The sequence below is a fragment of the Erinaceus europaeus genome, chromosome 2 (assembly GCF_950295315.1).
Source record: "Erinaceus europaeus chromosome 2, mEriEur2.1, whole genome shotgun sequence".
Classification (NCBI taxonomy): domain Eukaryota; kingdom Metazoa; phylum Chordata; class Mammalia; order Eulipotyphla; family Erinaceidae; genus Erinaceus; species Erinaceus europaeus.
Genome location: NC_080163.1, coordinates 37,567,394 through 37,592,763, shown reverse-complemented (window position 1 = coordinate 37,592,763; position 25,370 = coordinate 37,567,394). Strand labels below are relative to the sequence as shown.

General features: G+C 42.1%; 1 protein-coding gene across 2 annotated transcripts; it reads left to right on the top strand.

Moving 5' to 3' along the window:
* Positions 1-6,722: 6,722 nt before the first annotated feature.
* Positions 6,723-24,779, top strand: SKP1 (S-phase kinase associated protein 1). 2 transcript variants are annotated; one of them, XM_007519909.3, is made up of 6 exons: positions 6,723-6,880; positions 10,542-10,638; positions 19,534-19,607; positions 21,151-21,294; positions 23,081-23,221; positions 23,821-24,779. In XM_007519909.3, the coding sequence occupies exons 2-6, from the start codon at positions 10,542-10,544 to the stop codon at positions 23,854-23,856; spliced, it is 492 nt and encodes a 163-aa protein (XP_007519971.1). In that variant the 5' UTR covers positions 6,723-6,880; the 3' UTR covers positions 23,857-24,779. The 2 variants fall into 2 exon arrangements, with proteins under 2 accessions (XP_007519971.1, XP_060034257.1); XM_060178274.1 differs by lacking the exon at positions 6,723-6,880 and adding an exon at positions 7,159-7,176.
* Positions 24,780-25,370: the final 591 nt, after the last annotated feature.

The window sequence follows — 25,370 nt, the reverse complement described above, 5'->3', positions numbered from 1 at the left end:
AGAGGGGGAGGGAGTCGGGGGGTAGTGCAGAGGGTTAAGCGCACGAGGCATGAAGCACAAGGACCAGGGGAAGGATCCTGGTTTGAGCTCCTGGCTCCCCACCTGCAGGGGAGTCGCTTCACAGGCGGTGAAGCAGGTCTGCAGGTGTCTATCTTTCTCTCCTCCTCTCTGTTTTCCCCTCCTCTCTCCATTTCTCTCTGTCCTATCCAACAACGATGACATCAACAACAACAGCAATGATAACTACAACAAAAATAAAAAAACAACAAGGGTAACAAAAGGGAAAATAAATATAAAAAAAGGGGGGAATTGAGAAGGAAGGGGGTATGGAGAGGGAAAGAGGAGTGACACCTACAGCATTGTTGCACTGACTGTGAAGTTTCACTCCTCCAGGTAGGGACTGAGGGATTGAATCCAGGCTCTTTGTGTATGATAGTAAGTACGGTATAGCAGGTACACCACTGTCCAGCCCCCTGAGTCACCTTTGACAGGTGTTACTATTTTAGCCATTGTCCATTATAGAGTCCTTACCACCTAATTACTTGAAGAACCTTTGTTGTTGCTGCTTATTTGTTTTTCTTCAAGCTGGATAAATAAGTTACCTGTAAAGATAGTCAATATAGAGCAGGGTAGATAGTATAAAGGTTATGCAAAGTGACTCTCATGCCTGATGCTTGGAAGTTCCAGGTTCAACCCCTCATACTACCATAAACCAGAGCTGAGCAATGCTGGGGGCAGGTGAGAAAAAGAAAAAAAGATAGTCAATATAAATTTTCATTGACCTAATAATTTGGAAAGGATATATTTATAACCACTTGGAAGGTCCTCTAGAGTGGTTTTTCCAGGAGTATATACCAGGTGTAACCTAGTCCAACACCATCTGAATTGGCAGATGTATAATACACTGGACCCGTGTGCCCCTTACTTACAGTAACATTACACTGAGACTTATCATAATACACATACCACAGGGAAAAGAATGTCAGTGTAGTTTCCTCTTGGTGGAGACAGATTCTGGTGATGAGACTAACTCGAATACAAAGAACAGCTGTGTTGTGGTTAAAAAGGTGGTGTAGCGGATGAGGTATTGGACTCTCAAGTATGAGGTTCTGAATTTGATGCCCAGCATCACATGAGTCAGAGTGATAATTTGGTTCTCAATCTCTCTCTTTTTAAAAAATATCTTTTACTTTACTTTTTTTTTTTTTCCTCCTCCAAGGTTATTGCTGGGCTTGGTGCCTGCACCATGAATCCACCACTCCTGGAGGCCATTTTTTCCCCCTTTTGTTGCCATTGTTGTAGCTTCGTTGTGGTTATTATTATTGCCCTTGTTGACGCAATTCGTTGTTGGATAGGACAGAGAGAAATGGAGAGAGGAGGGGAAGACAGAGAAGGGGAAAGACAGACACCTGCAGACCTGCTTCACCGCCTGTGAAGCGACTTCCTTGCAGGCGGGAAGTGGGGGGTGGGGGGTGGGGCTCTAACCGGGATTGGGGGGGGGCTCTAACCGGGATGCTTCCTCCAGTCGGTGCACCATGTGCGCTTAACCCTCTGCGCTACCCCCCTGACTCCCTATATACTTTATTAAAACGCTTAACCCTATGCGCTACCGCCCGACTCCCTATATACTTTATTAAACACAGTCTCTTTGGTTTGAGTCATTTTCTCTCTTTTTACTTTTTGTTTATTATTTATTTATTACCAGAGCACTGTTCAGTTCTGGCTTACGCGTTCTGGCTTACTATTTTGCAGAAACATTATGCTGTCTCCCCAGCCCAAAGTCTGTACTTTAAAAACAAGAATCTTGGGGGTTGGGTGGTAGCGCAGCTGGTTAAGCGCACGTGGCAAAAAGCGCAAGGACCTGCTAAAGATCCGGGTTTGAACCCCCGGCTCCTCACCTGCAGGGAAGTCACTACATAGGCGGTGAAGCAGGTCTGCAGGTGTCTTTCTCTCCCCCCCGGCATCCCCATTTTCCCCTCCTCTCTCCATTTCTCTCTGTTCTATCCAACAACAATGACATCATCAACAATAATAATAACCACAACAAGGCTACAACAACAAGGATAACAAAAGGGGAAAAAAATGGCCTCCAGGAGCAGTGGATTCAGACTGCAGGCACTGAGCCTCAGCAATAACCCTGAAGAAAAAAATAAAATAAAATAAAAAAGAAAAGAAAAACAAGAATCTCAAATCAGGGAGTCAGCAAAAAACTTTCATGCCTGAGGCTCTAAGGTCCTCTGTTCAATCTCTAGAACTATCATAAACTAGAAATGAGCAGTGCTCTGGAAAAACCAAACCAAGGGTGGGGGTATAGCATAATGGTTATGCAAAGAGACTTTCATGCCTGAGGCAGTGCTCTGGAAAAAAAACTCTTGGGGTGTTGGAAAAAATGGGCTGAAACATGCAGAAGAATGAAACTGAGGGAGCTGGTGGTAGTGCAGCGGGTTAAGCGCAAGTGGCGCAAAGCGTTAATGGACCAGCACAACGATACCGATACCGGTTCAAGCCCCCTGGCTCCCCACCTGCAGGGGAGTTGCTTCACAGGTGGTGAAGCAGGTCTGCAGGTGTCTGTCTTCCTCTACCCCTCTCTGTCTTCCTCTCCTCTCTCTATTTCTCTCTGTCCTATCCAACAACAATGACATCAAGAACAACAACAGTAACTACAACAATAAAATGAGGGCAACAAAAGGGAATAAATAAATAAAAATAATATACTAAAAAGAATGAAACTGAACCACTATATTTCACCAAATACAAAAGTAAATTCCAAGTGGATCAAGGACTTGGATGTTAGACCACAAACTAGCAGATACTTAGAGGGAAAATATTGGCAGAACTCTTTTCTGCATAAATTTTAAAGACATCTTCAATGAAAAGAATCCAATTGCAAAAAAGACTAAGGCAAGCATAAACCTATGGGACTACATCAAATTAAAAAGCTTCTGCACAGCTAAATAAACCACTACCCAAAGAGACCCCCTCACAGAATGGGAGAAGATCTTTACATGCCATACATCAGACAAGAGGCTAATAACCAGAATATATAAAGAACTTGCCAAATTCAACAAGAAAACAAATAACCCCATCCAAAAATGGGGAGATGACATGGACAGAATATTCACCACAGAAGAGATCAAAAAGGCTAAGAAACACATGAAAAAATGCTCCAAGTCTTTGTCAGAGAAATGCAAATAAAGATAACAATAAGATACCACTTCACACCTGTGAGAGTGTCATACATCAGAAAAGGTAACAGCTGCAAATGCTGGAGAGGGTGTGGGGTCAAAGGAACCCTCCTGCACTGCTGGTGAGAATGTCAATTGGTCCAACCTCTGTGGAGAACAGTCTGGAGAACTCTCAGAAGGCTAGAAATGGACCTACCCTATGATCCTGCAATTCCTCTCCTGGGAATATTCCTAAGGAACCCAACACACCCATCCAAAAAGATCAGTATACATATAGCACAATTTGTAACAGCCAATACCTGGAAGCAATCCAGGTGTCCAGATGAGTGGCTGAGCAAGTTGTGGTCTATATATGGAATACTGCTCAGCTATAAAAAATGGTGACTTCACCATTTTCAGCTGATCTTGAATGGACCTTGAAAAATTCATGTTAAGTGAAATAAGTCAGAAACAGAAGGCTGAATATAGGATAATCTCACTCTCAGGCAGAAGTTGAAATACAAGATCAGAAGATAAAACACAAGTAGAACCTGAACTGGAATTGGCATATTGCACCAAAGTAAAAGACTCCGGGGTGGGTGGGTGGGGAGAATACAGGTCCAAGAAGGATGGCAGAGGACCTAGTGGAAGTTGTATTGTTATATGGAAAACTAAGAAATGGTATCCATGTACAAACTATTGTATTTACTGTCGAATGTAAAACATTAACTTCCCAATAAAGAAATTAAAATAAATAAATAAATAAGTGAAGGGGTGTCAGGCGGTAGCGCAGTGGGTTAAGCAGATGAAGCACACATGGTGTGAAGCACAAGGACTGGCATAAGGCTCCCAGTTTGAGCCGTGTCGCTTCACAGGCGGCGAAGTAGGTCTGCAGGTATCTATCTTTCTCTCCCCCTCTCTGTCTTCCCCTCCTCTCTCCATTTCTCTCTGTCCTATCCAACAATGACGGCATTAACAACAACAACAACAACCTCTTGGGGAGTGGAAATCCTCAGACATATTTGGAAAAAACAGACACAGATGTTATGCCAGGTTTTGTACTGACATGGTGGGGCTAGAAGAATGACCTGGAACTGGTCAGTTCTGCTTAGGATGCTCTGGAGTTTGCAAAGTCCCCATTTACATGGACTGGGGAGCAAAGGAATTCCACATGCATAGGAGAGCTGAAGCTCCAGTTACTGAGATGCAGGACCGTTGTGGAGAAAGTGTGAGAGCTGTTGGTTCTTTCATCTTTCTGCCATCAGCTGTGGCACCTGGCAGATACTGGACACCAGGACTTGTAGACAAAGACATGGTAACCCTAGGAGCTGCTTGGCCTCTCTGTCCAGTCTCGTCTCCTCAGACTTGGAGGCCTCTGTTTTCTTTAGGGGGCCCTGTGTGGAAGTGTCTTTTGTCTCCCTGGCATCAGGAATACCATCACATGCCTGCTGGTTAGGTGATCCAGGCGCCTTAGTCTCTGAGGGAGTGGTGCTAATGTTCCACAGGCTGTGGACAAAGAGGCGGGCGGGGGGGGGGGGTTATTACTCAGATTTCTCTTTTGCTTTAGATTTAAGTTCAACTTAAGGACCCCATCACAGCCTTCCAGGACCGTCTCTCACAATAGTTCTGAGAAGGCTACAGGCATGGTGGTGGTGCACCCACTAGAGTGCACACACTACTTACTAGGCTAGACCAAAGCTCCCAGGTTCATTGCCCCCCCCCCCCGCCCCACTTCCTTTCAATGTGTGTTTACTGATTTAGTGGATACTCACTGCCAGACTAATTTGGAGGTTACCCCTGAAACAATGGTTATTTTTGTCTGGGAGGCCTCTTCAAGTAACTCATAGTGGTTAGGTGGAATAGTTCACTTGGATAGTGTGTTGCTTTGCCATTTGAGCCACTTGGGTTTGAGCCCAGCTCCCACCATATTGAAGGAAGCTTCAGTGTTGAGGTCTTCCTTACTCTTTCTCTCTCTGCAGAAAGATATAGAGACATATGAAAGAAATTTAAGAGCAACAAGAACATAAAAGGGGGGAGACAAACTTGGACTGTGCTTGGTGTATTGCACCAAAGTAAAGGACTCAGGGGAAGGTGGGGGCGTCTGGGGTCTTGGGGGTCTTGGTACATGATTATGGAAAAAAACCTAAGTGGGGGGGGCAGGGTAACATTTTGTAGATACCTAAATGGGGAAATGAGAAATTTTTTAAAATTATTTTTTAATTAAAAAAATATTATTATTTTTTATTTATTGGATAGACACAGCCAGAAGTCAAGAGAGAAGTGGGTGACAGAGAGGGAGAGAGACAGAGAAACACTTGTATCCCTGCTTCACCACTTGCAAAGCTTTCCTCCTGCAGGTGAGGACTAAGGGCTCAAACCCGGGTCCTTGCGCATTGTAAGGTTCACTCAACCAGGCACACCACCACCCGCCCCCAGAAATTTTACCCCACGTGTCAATAACCTCACTGTAAGCCACTAACCCCTCAGTAAAATTATTTTTATTTTAATTTTAAAAATATTTTTATATTTATTTCCTTTTGTTGCACTTGTTTTTTTGTATTTATTTATTTTCCCTTTTGTTGCCCTTGTTTTTCATTGCTGTAGTTATTATTGTTGTCGTTAGATAGGACAGAGAAATGGAGAGAGGAGGGGAAGACAGAGGGAGAGAGAAAGACAGACACCTGCAGACCTGCTTCACCGCCTGTGAAGCGACTCCCTTGCAGGTGGGGAGCCGGGGGCTCGAACCGGCATCCTCATGCCGATCCTTGCGCTTTGCGCCACCTGCGCTTAACCCGCTGCGCTACTCCCAGTAAAATTATTTTAAAAATAGGAAGAAAGAAACCTCTGGTAGCAGATAAGGGTTATGAGTACCAGATTATGTTATAAAAAGGTTCAGGACGGGAGTTCTGCAAAGAGACTCTCGTGCCTGAGGCTCCTGAGTCCCACGTTCAATGCCCCCCCCCCCAACACCACCATCATAAGTCAGAGCTGAGCAGTGCTCTAGTGAAAAATAAAGTCAAATAAAAAAAAAAAAAAGGTTCAAATCCTTGCTCTGAAATTGAGCCCTTCTGAACTTAGTTCCCTCACATACAGAGGAGGAAATGGCAAACAGACACTCGGGCAATCGCGTTAGGTTCACAGGACACCAATGCTCGCAAGGTGATCTCAGCAGGGCGTGACTGCTAGGCTCACCACCGTGCGTCCTCCCAGCCGAGCCCCTCTTCGGCTCAGAAAAGTGAGTTTCAGCCCCTCCCAGTCACCCCGCCCCTCGCTGCTAGTTTCTGGGCATGTCGGGCCCGGAGTCTTTTAACTTGGCTTAGGACAGCTTCTGCCTGAAGGACCCTTGCAGGCCTCAAGTCCCAGGGTCCCGCTTTGTCGACAGCCCGCTTTCCAAGGTAAAGGAAAGAAGAGCCGCCCCACCGCACCCGCCTCCTCTAAGTCTTGCAAAGCCCCACCAACGCTTTGTGCATCCCCTCCCGTTTCTCCCCTCCCCACGCTCCCTCCATCTCCCGTCAGGCGATCTCGGCGGCCAGCCCCGCTGGCTCTGTGACGCCATGGGGCCCGGGGTCCTCAGTGCCGGCGCCTGCTCCTATAAAGGCCACCAGCCGCTGCGCGCCACTGTAGTAGCCTTGTTCTTCGTCTTTCTCTTCAAGTTCTCTTGACGCCGCTCCGTTTTTGTCCTCCTCCGGCCGGCAGGCTCCTGGAGACCCAACACCGTGAGTAGAGCTACGGGTCGAGCTGAAAGGGCGTTGGCCCGTGGGCTGGGTGATGGGAGGCCGCCCCGTTGCGGCTCAGGCCTGCCCGAAAAGTAGGAGGCACTCGGGCCTGGCCTTCCCTCAGGCCCGGCGGGACCCGTTGCCGACCAGTTCTGTGGGAGTCGCGGCCGGACTCGCGTTTCCCCCGCTGCTCCGGGTTAGGTCGCTGCGGGCCGCGCGTCCTCTCGACGCCCCATGGAGGCCGGGACAGGGGGAGGAGCGAGCCGAGCCTCGGAGCTGGGCCGCGGGTGCGCGGGGTGAGCGTCCTCTCCCGCAGGGCTGGGAGACCAGGCCCAGGCTGGGCCCGGGGCGTTCCTGGGTGTTGGGCCTGGGCGTCCGGGGACCCGCGGCGTCCGTGACGGGGTCGTCGGGGAGGTCTGGGGGGTCCGGGGCTCCCGTGGCCGGGGGCGTCCGGGGGTTGGTGTGGAGGTGGGCGGGGGCCGTGTTTGTTGTGGCGGCGGCGGCGACGACGCTGAGGGGAAGTTGGCTTCTGGGCTCTCGCCCTCGCCCGCACCTGGCGGCGGCCCCCGGGCTCCGTGAACCCTCAGGGCCTGAGTCTTTGCCGCCGGCCCCTCGTGCAGTAATACGTCTCTCGTCATGTCGTCTTCACTTGTGGTGGCTGTGACACAGATGCCCTGACTCCATGCAGGCTTGAGGCATCTGATTTTTTTTTTAAAGAGATAAGATGGTCGCTTGCTTGGATTCACTCCAAGGGGACACTTGGCGGGGGAGGGTCGTGAGGTGTCATCAGAGCTTAACAATAGGTTTTATCGGTGTCACAGAGCAGCGCAGACGCCTCCACCTCTGCAAAAAGGGATCGGGATGTCTGGTCCCTTTTAATTCACACGCTTGTGACCTTTTGTGACCGATAGAACCCCGGTCTGTGACAGCCAGGGAGGGAAGTTTTAAGTACGTTCAGGACCCCTAAGCAATTTATAGGCGCAGAAGCCGAATGAAATTTGGCTTAATATCCAAAGAGCAGGAGCCTAAGGAATGTCTTGAAAGTACGTCCAGTCAAAACTTTGGATCCATTAAAAAAATCATTATCTGAAGCTTGTAGTTAATTGCAGTCGTATAACGCTAAAAAACGGTTCTTTTGACTATTCAGTCTAGGATTACAGTCATCGAATTACAGATTAACCGATTGCCTTCCTGCTATTTAATAAGAACTCAACTCACAGAAGAGTAACCTAATACAGGAATTTGGCTATGACTAAGCAGAGATCTTGTTTTTTTTTTTTTTTTTTTTTTTACCAGAGCACTGCTCAGCTCTGGTTTATGGTGGTGTGGGGAATTGAATCTGGGACTTTGGAGCCTCAGGCATGAGAAACTCTTTGCATAACCATTATGCTATCTCCAAACCCCTCCCCGTTTTTTTTTTTAAATCTTTTTCCCTTTTTTCCTTGTTTATTGGTGTTATTGTTATTATTACTGTCATTGTTGTTGGATAGGACAGAGAAAAATCGAGAGAAGGGGAAGACAGAGAGGGGGAGAGAGAGAGACAATCAGCTTCTCCAGACTTGTACTGTTATTCCACAGTAGGATGGAATAAAAAAGCACATAGCCCACCTGCAGGGGGAAGCTTCACAAGTAGTGAAGCAGGGCTGCAGGTACCTCTCTTTTCCCCACTCTGTTTTCCCCTTCCCTGTCAATTTCTGTCTGTATCCAATAATAAATAAAATAACAGAAAAAGCACAGTTAAAAATTGGGCTTACATGAAAATATCTTTTGGAGATGCCTTTTGTTGCCTTGTCACAGGGAGGGGCCTTCCCCCTGGGCGCTTCTTCATTGAGCAGGGCAACCGCATCATTGGCACAAACCCTAAGCCTTAGGGAGAAGTAGACATATTTGTGAACTGAAAAGTGAAATCTAGTTCTCCCCAACCATTGTGAGTGAAAGCTGGGTATTTCAGTGGCTGCTTTAGATACATTGTGTGTGTGTGTGTGGGGGGGGGGGGGGGGGTAGATAACATAATGGTTATGCAAAGAGACTCTTGCCTGAGGCTTAAAAGTCCCAGGTTCAATCCCATGCACCATCTTCAGCCAGAGCTGAGCAGTGCTTTGGTAAAAAAATAAGAGAAACATAGTTTTTTTTTTTTTTTTCTTTTCCTAATTTGTCACTCCAGGGGATGAAGATAATTGGGAAAAGCTGAACAAATATTTTTAATTGACTTAATGTGTCTTGAGACAAATATAGGTGCAACTAATGTTTTAAATGTCAAGTCCTTTTTTTTTTTTTTTAAAGGTGTATTTCATACATGAGTACAGGAGGTGGGCAGAGCATACACTGATATATGTGGTGCTGGTGCTCAAACTCAGGACCTCACACTTGTAAGTCCAGTACTCTACTACTGTTCTGCCACCTCCTGGGCCACACAAGTTTTACACTTGCAAGTTAATAGTCACATCATGATAATTAGATAATTATGAATACCTCAGAAATATAGGCCTTAAAATATGAAGAGCTCTTAAATTGGCCTTTAGCGCCCACAGCTCAACCAAGAATGGAAGGTGGCAAGAATTTGCTGGCTTAGAACTTGTAATTTGGTGGTGGTTTTTTCTACCAGAACCCAAGTCATTTGAAGGTAATTGCTTAATGTTATGTAAGAGGTAATTTCCCTCATGGCTCACAGTTAATCTTAGTTAATAAATACATTTTTGGCCAAAGTAGTAGGTTTTGGCAGAAGATCTCAAACTGGGACACCTGGACAGTTATAGTTCCTTATTGGTTGAGGGTGTTAAGTTAATGACTGCTCATCCTTAAATCTTTTATTTTTTATTATTTTTATTTATTTTCCCTTTTGTTGTCCTTGTTTTACTGTTGTTGTAGTTATTGTTGTTATTGATGTTGTTGGGCTCAAACCAGGATCCTTACGTGGGTCCTTGCGCTTAACCTGCTGCGCTACTGCTGGGGACCCTACTATATATATATATATATATATGTATTTATATATATATGTATATTTATTTATTTATATATATATAATTTTTTTTTCTTAGTTCAGTAGGCATTGAAATCTCCTGTTTGACTTACACTCTGAATTTATTTTTTTTAATCAGAGTACTTCTCAATTCTGGCTTATGGTGGTACAAAGGACCGATCCTCAGGCATGAAAGCCTTCTGCATAACTACTATGCTATCTCTCCTGCCCCTGAAAAAATATTTTTAGAGTAGCACCTGTGGTAGCCTGTGACTGACCACTTAGGCATGTGTGTTTTCTTCAGGGATGTATGCTACAATTCCTTGGGATTTTATACTTAAGGCTATACCTTAGGGGGTCGGGCTATAGCGCAGCAAGTTAAGTGCACATGGTGCAAAGTGCAAGGTCAGGCTTAAGGATCCCGGTTTGAGCCCTGGCTCCCCACCTGCAGGGGAGTCTTCATAGGTGGTGAAGCAGGTCTGCAGGTGTCTGTCTTTCTCTCCCCCCTGTCTTCCTCTCCTCTCCATTTCGCTCTCCTATACAACAACAATGACATCAACAACAGTAATAACTACAACAATAAAACAAAAAGGGCAACAAAAGGGAAAATAAATTGAAAAAAAAAAGGCTATACCTACAGACTAGTGTGACATCTCTTATGAACTTCATGTCTTACAAATACAAATTTATGCTTTTTTTTAGATGCCTTCAATTAAGTTGCAGAGTTCTGATGGAGAAATATTTGAAGTTGATGTGGAAATTGCCAAACAGTCTGTGACTATCAAGACCATGTTGGAAGGTAAATTAAAAAAAAAAAAATTCATTGAGAGGGGAGAGGGAAGGACGGAGGGAGAAAGAGAGAACACATCATATGCTCCGGTATATGTGATGCTGGGGATTGAATTTAGGACCTCATGCTTGAGAATCCAACATTTCATCCTCTGTATCACCTGTGCTATATAAAGGTGGATTTGTTTGTTTTTAAAGCTTGAATCAAGGGTACAGGGAAGAAATAATCCAATTTGAGGTAATCTGGAAAAATCAAATTTATACAAGTAACAGTCTTCTCATAAAGTGTTCCAATTACTAGGAAAGTGGCTCAGCAGAGTATACTGTGCTTATATGTGTGAAGTTCCTGGTTCAGTGCTCTGGCACCCCCTACCCCAATAAATGAATGAATAAATAATTAATTAAACCAGTGCGGGGTAGATAGCATAGTGGCTATGCAAAGAGACTCTCATGCCTAAGGCGTCAAGACCTAGGTTCAGTCCCTTGCACCACCATAAGCTAGAGCTAAAGTGTTACTTAGAATGAAGGGATAAAGTTTACTTTCCACTCTAGGCAAGTATTGTGTTCTGATATAGGTAATTTTTTCTACATTTCTGGAATTAATGGGGTGGTTTGCTTATTAACTGAGAAGGGGGCCAGTGGTAGCACACTGGGTTAAGCACACGTGGTGCAAAGTGCAAAGACCAATGAATGCAACGATCCTAGTTTGAGCCCCTGGCTCCCCACCTGCAGGGTGGGGGAGTCATTTCACAAGTAGTGAAGCAGGTCTGCAGGTGTCTTATCTTTCTCTCCACCTGTCTGTCTTTCCCTCCTCTCTCGATTTCTCTCTGTCCTATCCAATAACAATAACAACAACAAGGGCAATGAATGGGAAAAATGACCTTCAGGAGCTGTGCATTTCTAATGCAGACACCTAGCCCCTGCCGTAACCCTGAAGGCGAAAAAAAAAAAGATAATGAAATGATTTTCTTTTTTTAATATTTTATTTATTAATGAGAAAGATAGGAGACAGAGAAACATCACTCTGGTACATGTGGGGTTGCCAGGGGTTGAACTCAGGACCTCATCTTGAGAGCCCGATGCCTTATCCACTGCGCCACTTCCTGAATGACATTATTGAAATGATTTTCTGAGCTTCAGTTAATAACTGGTTATTGTTTCTAAATAATAAGTTTGTCTCACAAATTATAATGATTAAAGCCTTTGGAAAGGAAATAACTTCTTAAATAGTAACAAGATGAGACACCTTGTTTAACAGAAAGTAAGCTGAGTAGATTGTAAACTAAGTAGGTTCCCTTTTTAAAATTGTTTTCCCTTTGTCATTTGCCTTTGAAACTGCTGTAGAGCATATGTGCAGCACAAAAAAGGAGACCAAAAAAAAGGCTCTTAAATATGTTGAAACTTTTATGTGTTAATTAACATAGATGTCTTTTAAAATTTATTTATTGGGGAATTAATGTTTTACATTCAACAGTAAATAACAATAGTTTGTACATGCATAACATTCCCCAGTTTCCCATATAACAATACAGCCCCCACTAGGTCCTCTCATCCTTCTTGGAGCATAGATGTCTTTTTAGTAATACCAGTGGGTTAGTGGATATTGACAGTGTATGGTGTCGTGCAAATCATTGTCTAGCACAAATCAGTGTCTAGTATTGATGGAGAAGTCTACTTAGTAATAATAATTTTCAGAACTCATGTATCAAAGGTATGTGTATTGTGTGTTTTTATGGTGCCTGATCAAACGCAGGGGCTCATACATGGGAGCCATGTACTGTCTCACTGAGCTATATCCCCTGTCCCTCAGTAGTTTTTATGTAGGGAAGATCTGAGATATATATATAGTAAAGAGTTATGTGTAAAGTAGTAGCTATAAACTGCTGGGAAGGCTAGTTAGCTCACTTGAATAGTTGCTGATTTACCATGTGCGTGACCCTGTTTGGAGACCAGCCCTCACCCCACTGAACGAAGCTTTGGTGCTGTGTTCTTTCTGTCTCTAATCTTGTACATGAAGAATTTATAAATTGGGAAGGGAAGATATTTAAGAAGGCAAACTGTTATGTGGAATAATCAGAGCATTAATAGAGTTGTGTGCTAAGTGATACTGTAGTACCATCACAGTTTTTTTTTTTCCCAGGTTTTATGGAGAGGTTGCATATTAGGTAATGTTTCACATCTATTAAGATTAGGATGTTTTTGGAATATTCTTAGAGAAAGTAAACTTGAGAATTTTGCAGTTAGGTGTTATTAGAGGGGGATAAGATTGTTGGTGGAGCTGAAGAACAGGTTTGAGTGTAATGGAGAAGAAAACTTCCAGCTTGAACATGTTATGTTTGAGATTCCTTTAAAAGATCTTTGTACAAATCTAGTAGATATTTGGCTATGTATGTCCTCATATGTGAATTGTATGTAGACTGCAGGAGATAGACTTTGTATGATAGGTTGTGGGTGTATGAATCTATAAAAGAGGTTGGCAGGAACCACCTTGAGGTCTGGGCAGGGGGGTGGCAGTAAGAGAATAGAATTCAAAAGTTGTCAAGAATCTGTACTAAGATTTGTGGAGTCTAAGAGAAGACTATTTTGAGGTGACCATAATGATTACTAGATGGCATGTACTGCAGACTGGTCACATAGGATTTCACAGTTGGGAGAGCTTAGAGGATTTCTTTTTTCCTTTTTTTAAAAAAATTTTTTATTAATTTTATTTTTGGGAGAGATGAAGACACACACACACACACCCCCACACACACCCACCAGAACACTGCTCAGCTCTGGTTTATGGTGGGGCGGGGGATTGAACCTGGGACTTAGGAGCCTCAGGCATGAGAGTCTGTTTGCATAACCATTATGCTGTCTCCCCCGCCCTAGAGGATTTCTTTCAATTATTTTTATTTCTCTTTTGTTGCCCTTGTTTATTGTTGTAGTTATTGTTATTGATGTCATTAGATGGGACAGGGAGAAATGAAATGGAGAGAGGAGGGGAAGACAAGGGGAGAGAAAGACACCTGCAGACCTGCTTAACTGCCTGTGAAGTGACTCCCCTGCAGGTGGGGAGCCAGGGGCTCAAACCGGAATCCTTACGCCGGTCCTTGTGCTTTGCACCACATGCGCTTAACCCACTGCGCTACTGCCCGACTCTCAGAGGATTTCCTTCCTTCCTTCCTTCGTTCCTTCCTTCCTTCCTTCCTGAGAAAGAATAGGAGAGAGAAAGAACCAGACATCACTCTGGCACATGTGCTGCCGGGGATAGAACTCAGGACCTCATGCTTGAGAGTCCAAAGCTTTACCACTGCGCCACCTCCTGGACCACACTCCCAGAGGATTTCTAATAGTAGATAGCAAGTGTGGTAAAGACAAACTGAATTGCAGAAGGTATGTCTTCTGTTCTCTGATCAGGTGCTTGTGTTTGCTGTAAAAGCTAAACATGTATTTCCTTTTTTGGTGATGGACAACTAATCATGTAGCACTTAAAGTCCGGTGTCCTGGTAACACACACACAGATAGTTGTAAACCCCTTGGTACGTCCCATAGTCACTTTTCATCAAATTTACTGTGATCACTATTAAAGAGTGAAAGAAATTCAAGTATCCCCAAAGGCAAGTAAGGTTTTATCTAGAAGATAATAGAAACTGATAACACGTTGATTCCTGAGTATGAGCTTTGGTAATGAAAGTGTTCTTTCATTTCATCTTAGTTGGTGCCTGGCACACTAATCTGTCCTTTGCTGCTTCAAAGAGGCATTTGTAAATACAAGAATTGGACAGTTGATAGTTTCCACTCCAGGTCACCAAAACAAGCGAGCTGATAGCAACAATTAAATGATTCTTTCCCTCTCTAGTATTAGGGCATCAAAAATGAAATGCTTTAAGTGCCACTGGTTTATATAGAATTCTGATTTCTTGAGAACTGTAAACTATTGAATTTGGCAACTTACGGTTTCCTTGTTTTGCATCTGTAGCAGGTTTTGGTGTTTGTGCGTGTGATTTAGAAAAACAAAAATTGGGGAGTTGGGCAGTGAGTTAAGCACACGTGACGCAAAGTGCAAGGACCAGCGTGAAAGATCCCTGTTCGAGCCCCTGGCTCCCCACCTGCAGGGGATTCGCTTCAAAGGCAGTGAAGCAGGTCTGCAGGTGTCTTTCCCCCTTTGCCTTCCCCTTCTCCTTCCATTTCTCTCTGTCCTATCCAACAACGATGATAATCAGTAACAACGATAAAGCAAGGGCAACGAAAGGGAATAAATAAATAAATATTTAGAAAAGAAAAACAAAAATTGGAGCCAGGAGGTGGCGTACCTGGTTAAGCACACATATTATAGTGCACAAGGTCCCAGGTTCAAGCACCTGCAGGGGGAAAGCATGAGTGGTGAAGCAGGTCTGCAGTTGTCTCTCTGTCTCTTCCCCCTCTGCCTCCCCCTCCCCTCTCAATTTCCCTCTAATAAATAAAACAATTTTAAAAAAAGAAAAACAAAAATTGTAACAGGACAATCAGGAAATTGTCACAGGACAATCAGAAATAAAAATCTTGGCTTGTATACATGTAGATTAATTGATTTGTTAAGGTCCAGGGTGTAGTACTAGGATACTTTTTTGTTTGTTTCTAGAAGTCCTTGAGGGGGTCGGGTGGTAGTGTACCTGGTAAAATGCTCAAGGACCCAGGTTCAGGTCCCTTGTACCACTTGTGGAGATAAGCAAGATACTTTCCTGCTGGAGACTACAAGGTCTCAAGTTCAATCTCCTATACCACCATAAGCCAGAGCTGAGCAGTGCTCTGATAGAAATAATAATAAAAAAATAATCCTTTATATCAGAGAGAGAGAATGAGAGAGAGAGAGTGTGTGTGTGTGTGTGTGTGTGTGTGTGTGTGTGTGTGTGTGTGTGTGTGTGTGTGAAGGAATGAGGAGAGGTACTGCATCAAGAGAAACTTTCTTTTTTTTACTTAAAAAAAGTATTTATTTTAATGAGATACAGAGAGAAAGACATCAGGGAGAGAGAATGAGAGGGACCAGAGCACTACTCAGATCTGGTTTATGGATGATATCGATTGAACCTGGGACCTTGGACCCTCAGACCTGAAAATTTCTTTGCATAGCCATTATGCTATTTTCCCAGCCCCTCCTTTTAAAATTGTTTTTATTATCATTATTTATTTATTGGATAGAGACAGCCAGAAATTGAGAAGGGAGTGATAGCGAGAGAGACAGATATCTGTAGCCCTGCTTCACCACTTGTGAAGCTTTCCCCCTGCAGGTGGGGAACGAGGGCTTGAATCTGGGTCCTTGTGCACTGTAACATGCACCCAACCAGTTGTGCCACTACCCCATATATGTGTGTGTGTGTATATATATATTGTTCAATTCTGACTTAGGATGGTGCTGCAGATTGAATCTGAAGCCTTTGATGCTTCAGGCATGAAAGTCTATTTGCATAACCTAGCATTTTTTACTTAATTTTCTTTTGTATAACCGAAATGCTGTCTCCCCAATTCCCTCACTATTTTTTTTAATATTTATTAATTCCCTTTTGTTGCCCTTGTTGGTTTATTGTTGTAATTATTTTTGTTGTCGTTGTTGGATAGGACAGCAATGGAGAGAGGAGGGGAAGACAGGGGAAGAGTAAGATTGACATCTGCAGACCTGCTTCACCGAAGTGATGCGCCTACAGGTGGGGAGCCAGGGGCTCGAACCAAGATGCTTCCACTGGTCCTTGCGCTTTGTGCCGCCTGCACTTAACTACCAACTGACTCCCCCTCACACTATTTTTAATGTGACTTAAGCCTTATTTCCCATAATATTTGAGTCAAAATGTTGGTTTTTGTATATTGTTTCTTCTGATTTTAATTTTTCCAAATACAGAATATAACTTTCCTCTGACATATGTGTCAGGGGCTGGGAGATAGCTCACCTAGTAGAACATGCACCTATTGATCCAGAATTCGAGCCCCCTCCAGCACCATATGGAGAGCACCAGCAATCTCAGTGGATGGTAGAGTGGTTTTGTGACCTTCCCCCTTAATAAAATATGAAGTGGGTTAAGCGCACATGGTGTAAAGCACAGACAAGGACGTGCGTACAGACAGATCCCTGTTCAAAACCTCGGCTCCCTACCTGCAGGGGGTTCGCTTCATAGCAGTGAAGCAGATCTGCAGATGTCTTATCTTTCTCTCCCCTCTCTGTCTTCCCCATCTCTCTCAATTTCTCTGTCCTATCCAACAACAACAATGATAAACAACAAAGGCAACAAAAGTGAAAAAATAGCCTCCAAGAGCAGTGGATTTGTAGTGCATTGATAACCCTGGAGGCAAAAAAAAAAAAATGAGGGTAAAAAAAATAAAATAAAAATAAATTATGAAGCGGTTTTACCCAGGAGGTACATGTGTGAGACCCTGAGTTCATTCCCTGACACTGAAAAGGAAAAAAATAATCATACTAGCTTAGGGAAAGTATAAGTAACTTTATCCGAATTAAAATTGCCATTTTATGGTTTAACTCTAGGCTGACATGAGATTGTGAGAAGATACAGTGGTGGGAATGTGGAAAGTTGGGGAAATGAGTAACTCATTTAATAAAAGAATTAAGATACCAGGAGTCAGGTGGTAGCGCAGCGGGTTAAGCTCATGTGACACAAAGCGCAAGGACCCACGTAAGGATCCCAGTTCGAGCCCCCGGCTCCCCACCTGCAGGGGAGTCGCTTCACAGGCGGTGAAGCAGGTCTGCGGGTGTCTCTCTTTCTCTCCCCCTCTCTGTCTTCCCCTCCTCTCTCTATTTCTCTCTGTCCTATGTTGTTAAAAATTTTCGGAGGCTCTAGCTGGCCGGGCTAGCTTCACGGGCGGGCAACAGAGACGCGGAGACAACGGCTGGGCAGGGAAGCTGTATTTCTTTATTCAGGAACAACGATTCATAAACTAAACCAAACTAATGACCAAACAGAACTCTGCTGTCTCTTTGCGGTGGCGCAAGCACTCTCTCTTACTCTGGAACTCAGGAACTCTGTCACTCTGGAACTCTGGCGGGTTTTCTAGGGGCGGGGCCAAGCGGGCCCGCGAAATTAACAGGACTGATCTAATTCTCTTGGCGGGGGAGGGCTAGAACAAACCAATGTAAAACATATGACAGTCCTATCCAACAACAACAAAACAAGAATTAAGATACCATTCTTTCCCACTCCACTGAACTGCTTGCTAAGCTCAGTAACCTTCATGTTGTCATGTGAGGGAATATCCAAATTTTAGCCTTAGAATATGCTTATTGTGGTGTGTTTGTAAGAATGCCCCAACACAAAGCTGAAAAACTGAAATAATAATAAAGGGTTCATAATGTCTAGAACTGAGTATGTGCCAAGGTTTGAATACTAAGGTGAGTTATTTCCTCATCTGGTGTATTGGGACTTTTTAATATAATTTTTTTATATTTATTTATTTTCCCTTTTGTTGTCCTTGTTTTTTTATTCTTGTTGCAGTTATTATTGATATTGTTAAGACAGAGGGAAATAGAGGAGGGGAAGACAGAGAGGAGAGAAAGATAGACACCTGCAGACCTGCTTCACCGCCTGTGAAGTGACTCCCCTGCAGGTGAGGATCAGGAGGCTTGAACTGGGATCCTTACTCGGTCCTTGAGCTTTGCGCCAAATGTGCTTAACTCGCTGTGCTACCGCCTGACCCCCAGCATAACCATTATTCTATCTACTCATGCCCCATTTTATTACTTTGTTTTTTATTTTAAAATATTTTATTTATTGATTCAGAGACGAGATTAAAAAAAGAAACAGAGCATCACTCTGGCACTTAGCAAGCTAGACTTACTGAGTTCCTTCCTCTGAGTTTCTCTTGTCTTCATCTCTATTTCAGTTAGTGGCAACTCCAATGGCAATTTCATCTATTCAGTTCCTCATATCATAAACATTCTGTTTCCCATCTGTTGGCACTCCATCTTTAAAATGCATACAGAATTGTACTATTTCTTCGATAACTATAAGTCTTGCTGAAGTTACCATCTTGTGATTAGTTACCATCTTGTGCCAACTCCATAGTTTGTTTCCCTCATTTCCCTATGTTCTTTACTTTTTTTTCCCATTATAGTAGTTAAAATATAGCCCGAGTACTACTAGTAGCTGGTAACCTGTTAACTGATTTCATCTGTTCTTTTTCCCTTGCTGAATCTGCTCTAAAAACTAGATTTCACAGTGTTTTTTTTTTCACTGTATTATTTTATCTGGTTAACTTCATAGTGTTTTCAAAACATCAGATATTTTGATCAAGTGGCCATTTTACTTGCCTTTACTTTCGCTTAGATTTCCCTGAATTTTTTTTTTTTCTGTCAGAGCACTACTCAGCTCTGATTTATGGTGGTACAGGGAAATTGAACCTAGGACTTCAGAGCCTCAGGTATGAGAGTCTCTTTGCATGACTATCATGTTATCAGCCCACACCAGAGAAATATTAATTTAATTATTCCATCTACCATAGTACATTGCTGAATTTGCAAAGGATAAGACCTGGTATATATGAGAGACTCAAATCTTTTACTTAAGAGAGATAAGAGACACCAGAGCATTGCTCAGCTCTGACTTAACGGTGGCTGCAGGGGATTGAACCTGAGACCTCACAGCCTCAGACATGAGTATTTGCATAACCATATGCTGTCTACCCCTTCCCTTCACCTCTAATCTTCATAATTGCTAATAACTGTTAAAAGGATTTTTTTTCCCTCCTTACCAGAGCATTGCTCAGCTCTGGTTAATGGTGGTATGGGGGATTAAAGCTGGGACTTTAGAGCATCGTGAGTCTGCATAACCATTATGCTATCTACCACCACCTAAAAGAATTTTTTTTGGCACCTTTCTTAGTCTTACTAAAACTGAAGGATGACCCCATTTGGTTTGAAAACTAACCTTTTTTGTTTTCTTAGATTTAGGAATGGATGATGAAGGAGATGATGATCCAGTTCCCCTACCAAATGTTAATGCAGCAATATTAAAAAAGGTAAAGTAGCTAGCTATATACTTTTATATGTATTTTTTGTCATTTAACAGTATTCTTTTGCCCTTTCTATATTGATAATCAGCTATTTAAAAAATTCTAAACAGTGTATTAGGAGGTGGCACAGTGGATAAAGCACTGAACTTACAAGCATGAGGTACAGTATCAATCCTCTGTGCCAGTGATGTTCTGGTTCTCTTCCCTCCAACCTCATTAATTAATAAATTTAGGAAAATTCTACATAGTATGACTATGATTCTAAATATTTGTTCTAGTGTTCTTTACCCAGACTTGATGAATATTTAAGTTGTTAAATCTTTTGTATTAGCACATTATTATTACTGAAATGTTAATCATAAGCTTTTTGGGGGAAAAGAACTTTTTTTTGTATTGTTCAGTAAGTGGGTATTACATGAACCTTGAGGACAAGAATGGGGCCTTTGTTTTTATCAGATGATCACCGTACCTTGTTTCTAAGCATACAAAGTCTTCACATTGAGTAGGATTTTAGGTTACATGGCTCCTAAACAGAGCCAGCCATTGAATCGATAATCATCTAAAGAAACAGACATTTCCACATTGAGGAGATGGATTTGACTTAAAGATGATGATTGACTCCACTTGGCTTCCTGTACAATCAAAGATTGTTTCGTTGAGCACAAGCAGTTTCATTTTGTTTTTTCTTGACCTTGGCATGAGGTAGTAACTATATTGCATATTTTTAAAAGTATATTTATGAGAAAGGGAGGAGAGAGAACTAGAGCATCACTCTGGAACACACAGTGCCAGAGATTAAACTTTGGATGTCATGCTTGAGTGTAATGCTTTATCCACTGAAACATCTCTTGGGTCACATATACCGCATATTTTTAATACTCACCCCCAAACTGGCTATTAGAAAATTATCTAATGACATTTCTGAGAACAAAATCATAGCTCCATCATTAATGTAAGCATACATAAATACAGCAAATACCTATTTACCACCTGCGTTCTATATTCTTATCCACTGTGCCACCTCCTGGACCACATACATCCTAATACCATGTTATATTCTGTAAGGCCACTCATTGTTGATTCTACATGTTAACAGTTATTTTTCCATTTACTGTCCTGGAGACTATATCTCTTTTGTACAGATGTTTTTTACATTTGGTCTTAGTGAAAAGGTCAAGAAATTATCAGGAGCTTTTTGAATCTTCAAATACAATAATCTGTCTGATTTGCTTTACTTAGGATTGTCCACAGTCTAGGGTTGTGAACATTTTTAATCATTAAGCTTCATTACCAACTTGATTATTTTTGTTTTGTTTTATCAGAGCTCTGCTGAAGCTCTGGTTTATAGTAGTGGTGGTCTGGGGGACCTTAGAGCCTCAGGTGTGTGTCTTATTTACATAACCATTATGCTATCTTTCCCACCCCCAACTTGATTATTCAACCGACCTCTAATTAGTTCTTAGCCCAATTAAAGAATAACTTTTCCCCAGCAATGTTATAAGTATTGTGTGACAAAATGCCACAGAGGAAAGAACTTTTGTTATTATAGGTTATTCAGTGGTGCACCCACCACAAGGATGACCCTCCTCCTCCTGAGGATGATGAGAATAAAGAGAAGCGAACAGATGATATCCCTGTTTGGGACCAAGAATTCCTGAAAGTTGACCAAGGAACACTTTTTGAACTTATTCTGGTATGTTTATGTGCTTTAGATTTCTGTTTCATATGAAATAGTTTTGTGTATTTGAGAAAAGCCAGAACACCACTCTAGTACTAGATGTACATACTGCAGTCCCTGAACTCAGACATTAAGTGGTATGGATTGTCTAGTTTATTTAGGCAAGACTTAGTTGTGCTATCTACAGAAAACTCACTTTAAGTGTATGCACCCTCACATCTATAGGGTGGAAAAAAATTCAATTCAACATTAATGGAAAAACAAATAAGTCTTTGTTAAAATAGGTTTGTTTTAATGCAGTGTGATGGGGCCTGACACATGTTTGATACTACCTTTGAGTAATCTCTCCACGGGTCAACTTTTTCATCTCTGCAGTAGAGACTATCAACATAAAATTGTCTGGGAAATCTGTAATATATATATATATAATTTTTTAATTTTTTTGTTTTTTTACCAGAGCACTGAGCAGCTCTGGCTTATGGTGGTGCAGGGAATTGAACCTGGAACTTTGGAGCCTTAGGCATGAGAGTCTCTTTGCATAACCATTATGCTATCTACCCCTGTCCTCCCCTGTCTGTAATCTGCAATTTTTATAAAACTAAACATCACACTTCCCTCAGTAAACCATGAATCTGAAGAAACAAGAAACCACGTAATGTTACTACTGACACATAGTTAAGTGTTAAATAATTTGAAAGTATTTCACACTGAACAAAAATGAGACAATCTGAGATGCAGGTAAAATATTTTGAATAAAATTAGTGACACGTGAGAGCTACTGGCAACAAGAGAAGTCTCAAGTCAGTGATCCTAAAGTTTACCTTATGAAACCAGTAAAATATCAAAGAATTTAAAAAGGGCAAGGAAATTAAGCCTGTAGGAATGAAATTAAAAGAGCAGTGGCCCATGGGGCATTGTTAAACTCTCCATGAGAGCATAAATTCAATCTCCTACATTTTATATATCAGAGTGGTACTCTGGTTCTTTTTCTCAATATTTGAGAGAATCAGAGTATTGTGACATTTCATGTTGGGGGTTGAATTCAGGGCCTCATGTTTAGAGTTCAGTGCTTTTATCTACTGCCTGACCTCCTGGGCCACTGCTCTTACCTTTAATTCCATTCTTTTAGGCACTACTTCCTCGGCTATAATAAATCTGAAAAAAAGGGAGAAAAGCAGAATTCAGACTGAAACAGGAGTTTAGAGGTGATAAAAGAACCTATAGCTGGTTCTTTCAGAAAAGTCTTTTTTTCTTCTCCTGCCACCAGACTTATTGTTAGGACTTGGAGCCTGCATGGCTATAATATTCCTGGTGTCCCCCCCCCCCAAGATTTGACATGTGCTTGGGCATACACAATAATACATGCACGCATATGCGTGCCCCTACCTGCCAGTACTGCTAACCCTTTAACAACTGAGGTAATGTAGTTTTTTAAAAATATTTATTTCCTTTTGTCTTATTGTTGTTATTGATGTCGTCGTTGGATAGGACAGAGAGAAAAGGGGAAGACGGGGAGAGAAAGATAGACACCTGCAGACCTGCTTCACCGCCCGTGAAGTGACTCCCCTGCAGATGGGGAGCTGGGGGCTGGAACCGGGATCCTCATGCCGGTCGTTGTGCTTTGCGCCACGTGTACTTAACCTGCTGCGCTACTGCCTGACTCCCGTAATGTACTTTTTAAAAACAACCACAAATACTTGTTAGAGACGTATAACAATGAAGTGGACGTATGGATTGTCAGTTGCTAGCTTTGGGTTTAGTTTAAAACATATATTTTAATGAAACATCAATCATTTCACAGGCTGCAAACTACTTAGACATTAAAGGTCTGCTTGATGTCACTTGCAAGACTGTTGCCAATATGATCAAGGGGAAAACTCCTGAGGAGATTCGTAAGACCTTCAATATAAAAAATGATTTTACTGAAGAAGAAGAAGCCCAGGTACGTGACTCACAGAATACTGATTCTGACAACTAAAATCCTCAACATGCCAGCTAGATAGAGTGGGAAAAATACCAGGGGTCAGGCTGTAGTGCAGTGGGTTAAGCGCATATGACGTGAAACCCAAGGACTGACACAAAAGTCCCGGTTCAAGCCCCTGGCTCCCCACCTGCAGGGGAGTCGCTTCACAAGCAGTGAGGCAGGTCTGCAGGTGTCGATCTTTCTCTCCCACTTGCTTCCTTTCCTCTCCATTTCTCTGTCCTTTCTGGCAACAACATCAATAACAATAATAACCACAACAATGATAAAAACAAGGGCAACAAAGAAGGAAAATAAATAAAATATTTAAAAAGAAAAAAATAGATACCAGAGCACCTCCCATGTGGGACCAAGGCTCAAATAAGGGCACATGCATGGTAGAGCACTCACCTTGTGAGCCATCTCTCTGGCCCAGGAATGGTACTCTTAATCTGGAACTTAACAGCTTTTTAGTTTATTCCTATCTGACTACCTAACAAGCTACTGATGAATCATTTAGGTAGACTGAATCATTAGGGAAGACTTAAGGGAGTTCCTTACAGATATATTATTTCTTTTAGGTACGCAAAGAGAACCAGTGGTGTGAAGAGAAGTGAAATGCTGTGCCTGACACTGTAACACTGTAAGGATTGTTCCAAATACTAGTTGCACTGCTCTGTTTATAATTGTTAATATTAGACAAACAGTAGACAAATGCAGCAGCAAATCAATTGTATTAGCAGAGTATTGTCGTCTTTGCATGTGTAGTTTTGAGTACAGATTCCAGACTTACGGCTGAGTTTTTCATAGTATGATCAAAAGTTTTCTTTTTTTTTTTTCTTTGTTCTGAATAAAACTTAACTGTGGGTTCTCTAGAGAAAGTGGCATTTTGGGCTTCCCCTCTTTTTGTAAAGCAATTTCTGCCTGGTTTATTGTCCAGTTAACTTTAGTGACCTGATCTTTTAAAAAGTTGACATTGTAAATAAAAGCAACTTGCAAAAAAAAAAATTCTGAATTAGAATTAACTGCATAGGATTTTTATTCATTAACTGAAAAGTGGGAAAAGACTATTTGTTAAATATTCTAAGTGGGCTTAGTAGGATGGCTTCTAACTTCCTGAAGTCAAGAAGCTCCCTTGGTCTTGATTAGCTTATGTAGAAGGGATCCCTTAATTGGATATGAGAACTTGTTTTTGCATTTTCTTAGTTACTACTAAGAATTTTTTTTTTTTTGAGAAGTACAGTGAGATAGTTTGTGTTAACTTTTCAATTAAAAAAGACATTTACCCCACATGTATGTCCATCTTTTTATAATCAGCAATCTGATATGAAGAAAACTACACCTCCTGCATGTAAAAAAAAAAAAAAAAACTCAGCCATTAACATGAAAACATGTGGCATAAGGGTGCCGAAAACAATCTATCATGAATGAGAAACACTTCAAATAAAAAGAAAGTTAGGTGATAGGTAATAAATGGTTTGCTTTTGTGTACTTAATGTATCTCTTCACTTAATAAAAGAGGTTAATTTATGTACCTTTATTTAGCTGGAAAAAACTTGCAGGCAGTTTCCTAGTTCACTGGAGACTGCTGACATAACAATAAGGTATTGATAGACTACTGTCTCTCTACTTGTCACTGATACTGTTCAGTGGAGCCAGTGCTTCAGTTTTTCACTGCTGTAGCCAGGCACACAAAAGTACTGCTATTGTTGCAGCTCTCCCTTACAGTATTGTTGAATTTTTCTTGATGACTTGCGATGGCTCATAATTTTTGTCTTGTGCTCCCATTATTTTCTTTTTTCTTTTTCTTTTTTTTTAATAAAAGGGGTTTTTGTTTGTTTTATAGGGGTTGGGTGGTGGCATACCTGGTTGAGCACATGTTACAATGGGCAAGGACCAAGGTTCAAATCCCCAGCCCCACCTGCCAGGAGGAAAGCTCTGCAAGTGGTGTAGTAGTGCAGCAGATGTGTGTCTCTCTACTTCCTCCTTCCTCAATTTCTGGCTTTCTCTAGCCAATAAAGATAGAATAATGGTTATGTATAGAAACTTTCAGGCCTGAAGCTCCAAAGTCCCAAGTTCAATCCCCCATACCACCATAAGCCTTTTTGCTCTGGTAAAAATAAAGGATTTA

Excerpts from the sequence above, each read along its gene's own strand:
- SKP1 (XM_007519909.3), top strand. The coding sequence starts at position 10,542 with ATGCCTTCAATTAAGTTGCAGAGTTCTGATGGAGAAATATTTGAAGTT. Across the intron at positions 10,639-19,533 it reads TATCAAGACCATGTTGGAAG|ATTTAGGAATGGATGATGAA; the intron begins GTAAATTAAAAA and ends TTGTTTTCTTAG. Across the intron at positions 19,608-21,150 it reads ATGCAGCAATATTAAAAAAG|GTTATTCAGTGGTGCACCCA; the intron begins GTAAAGTAGCTA and ends TTGTTATTATAG.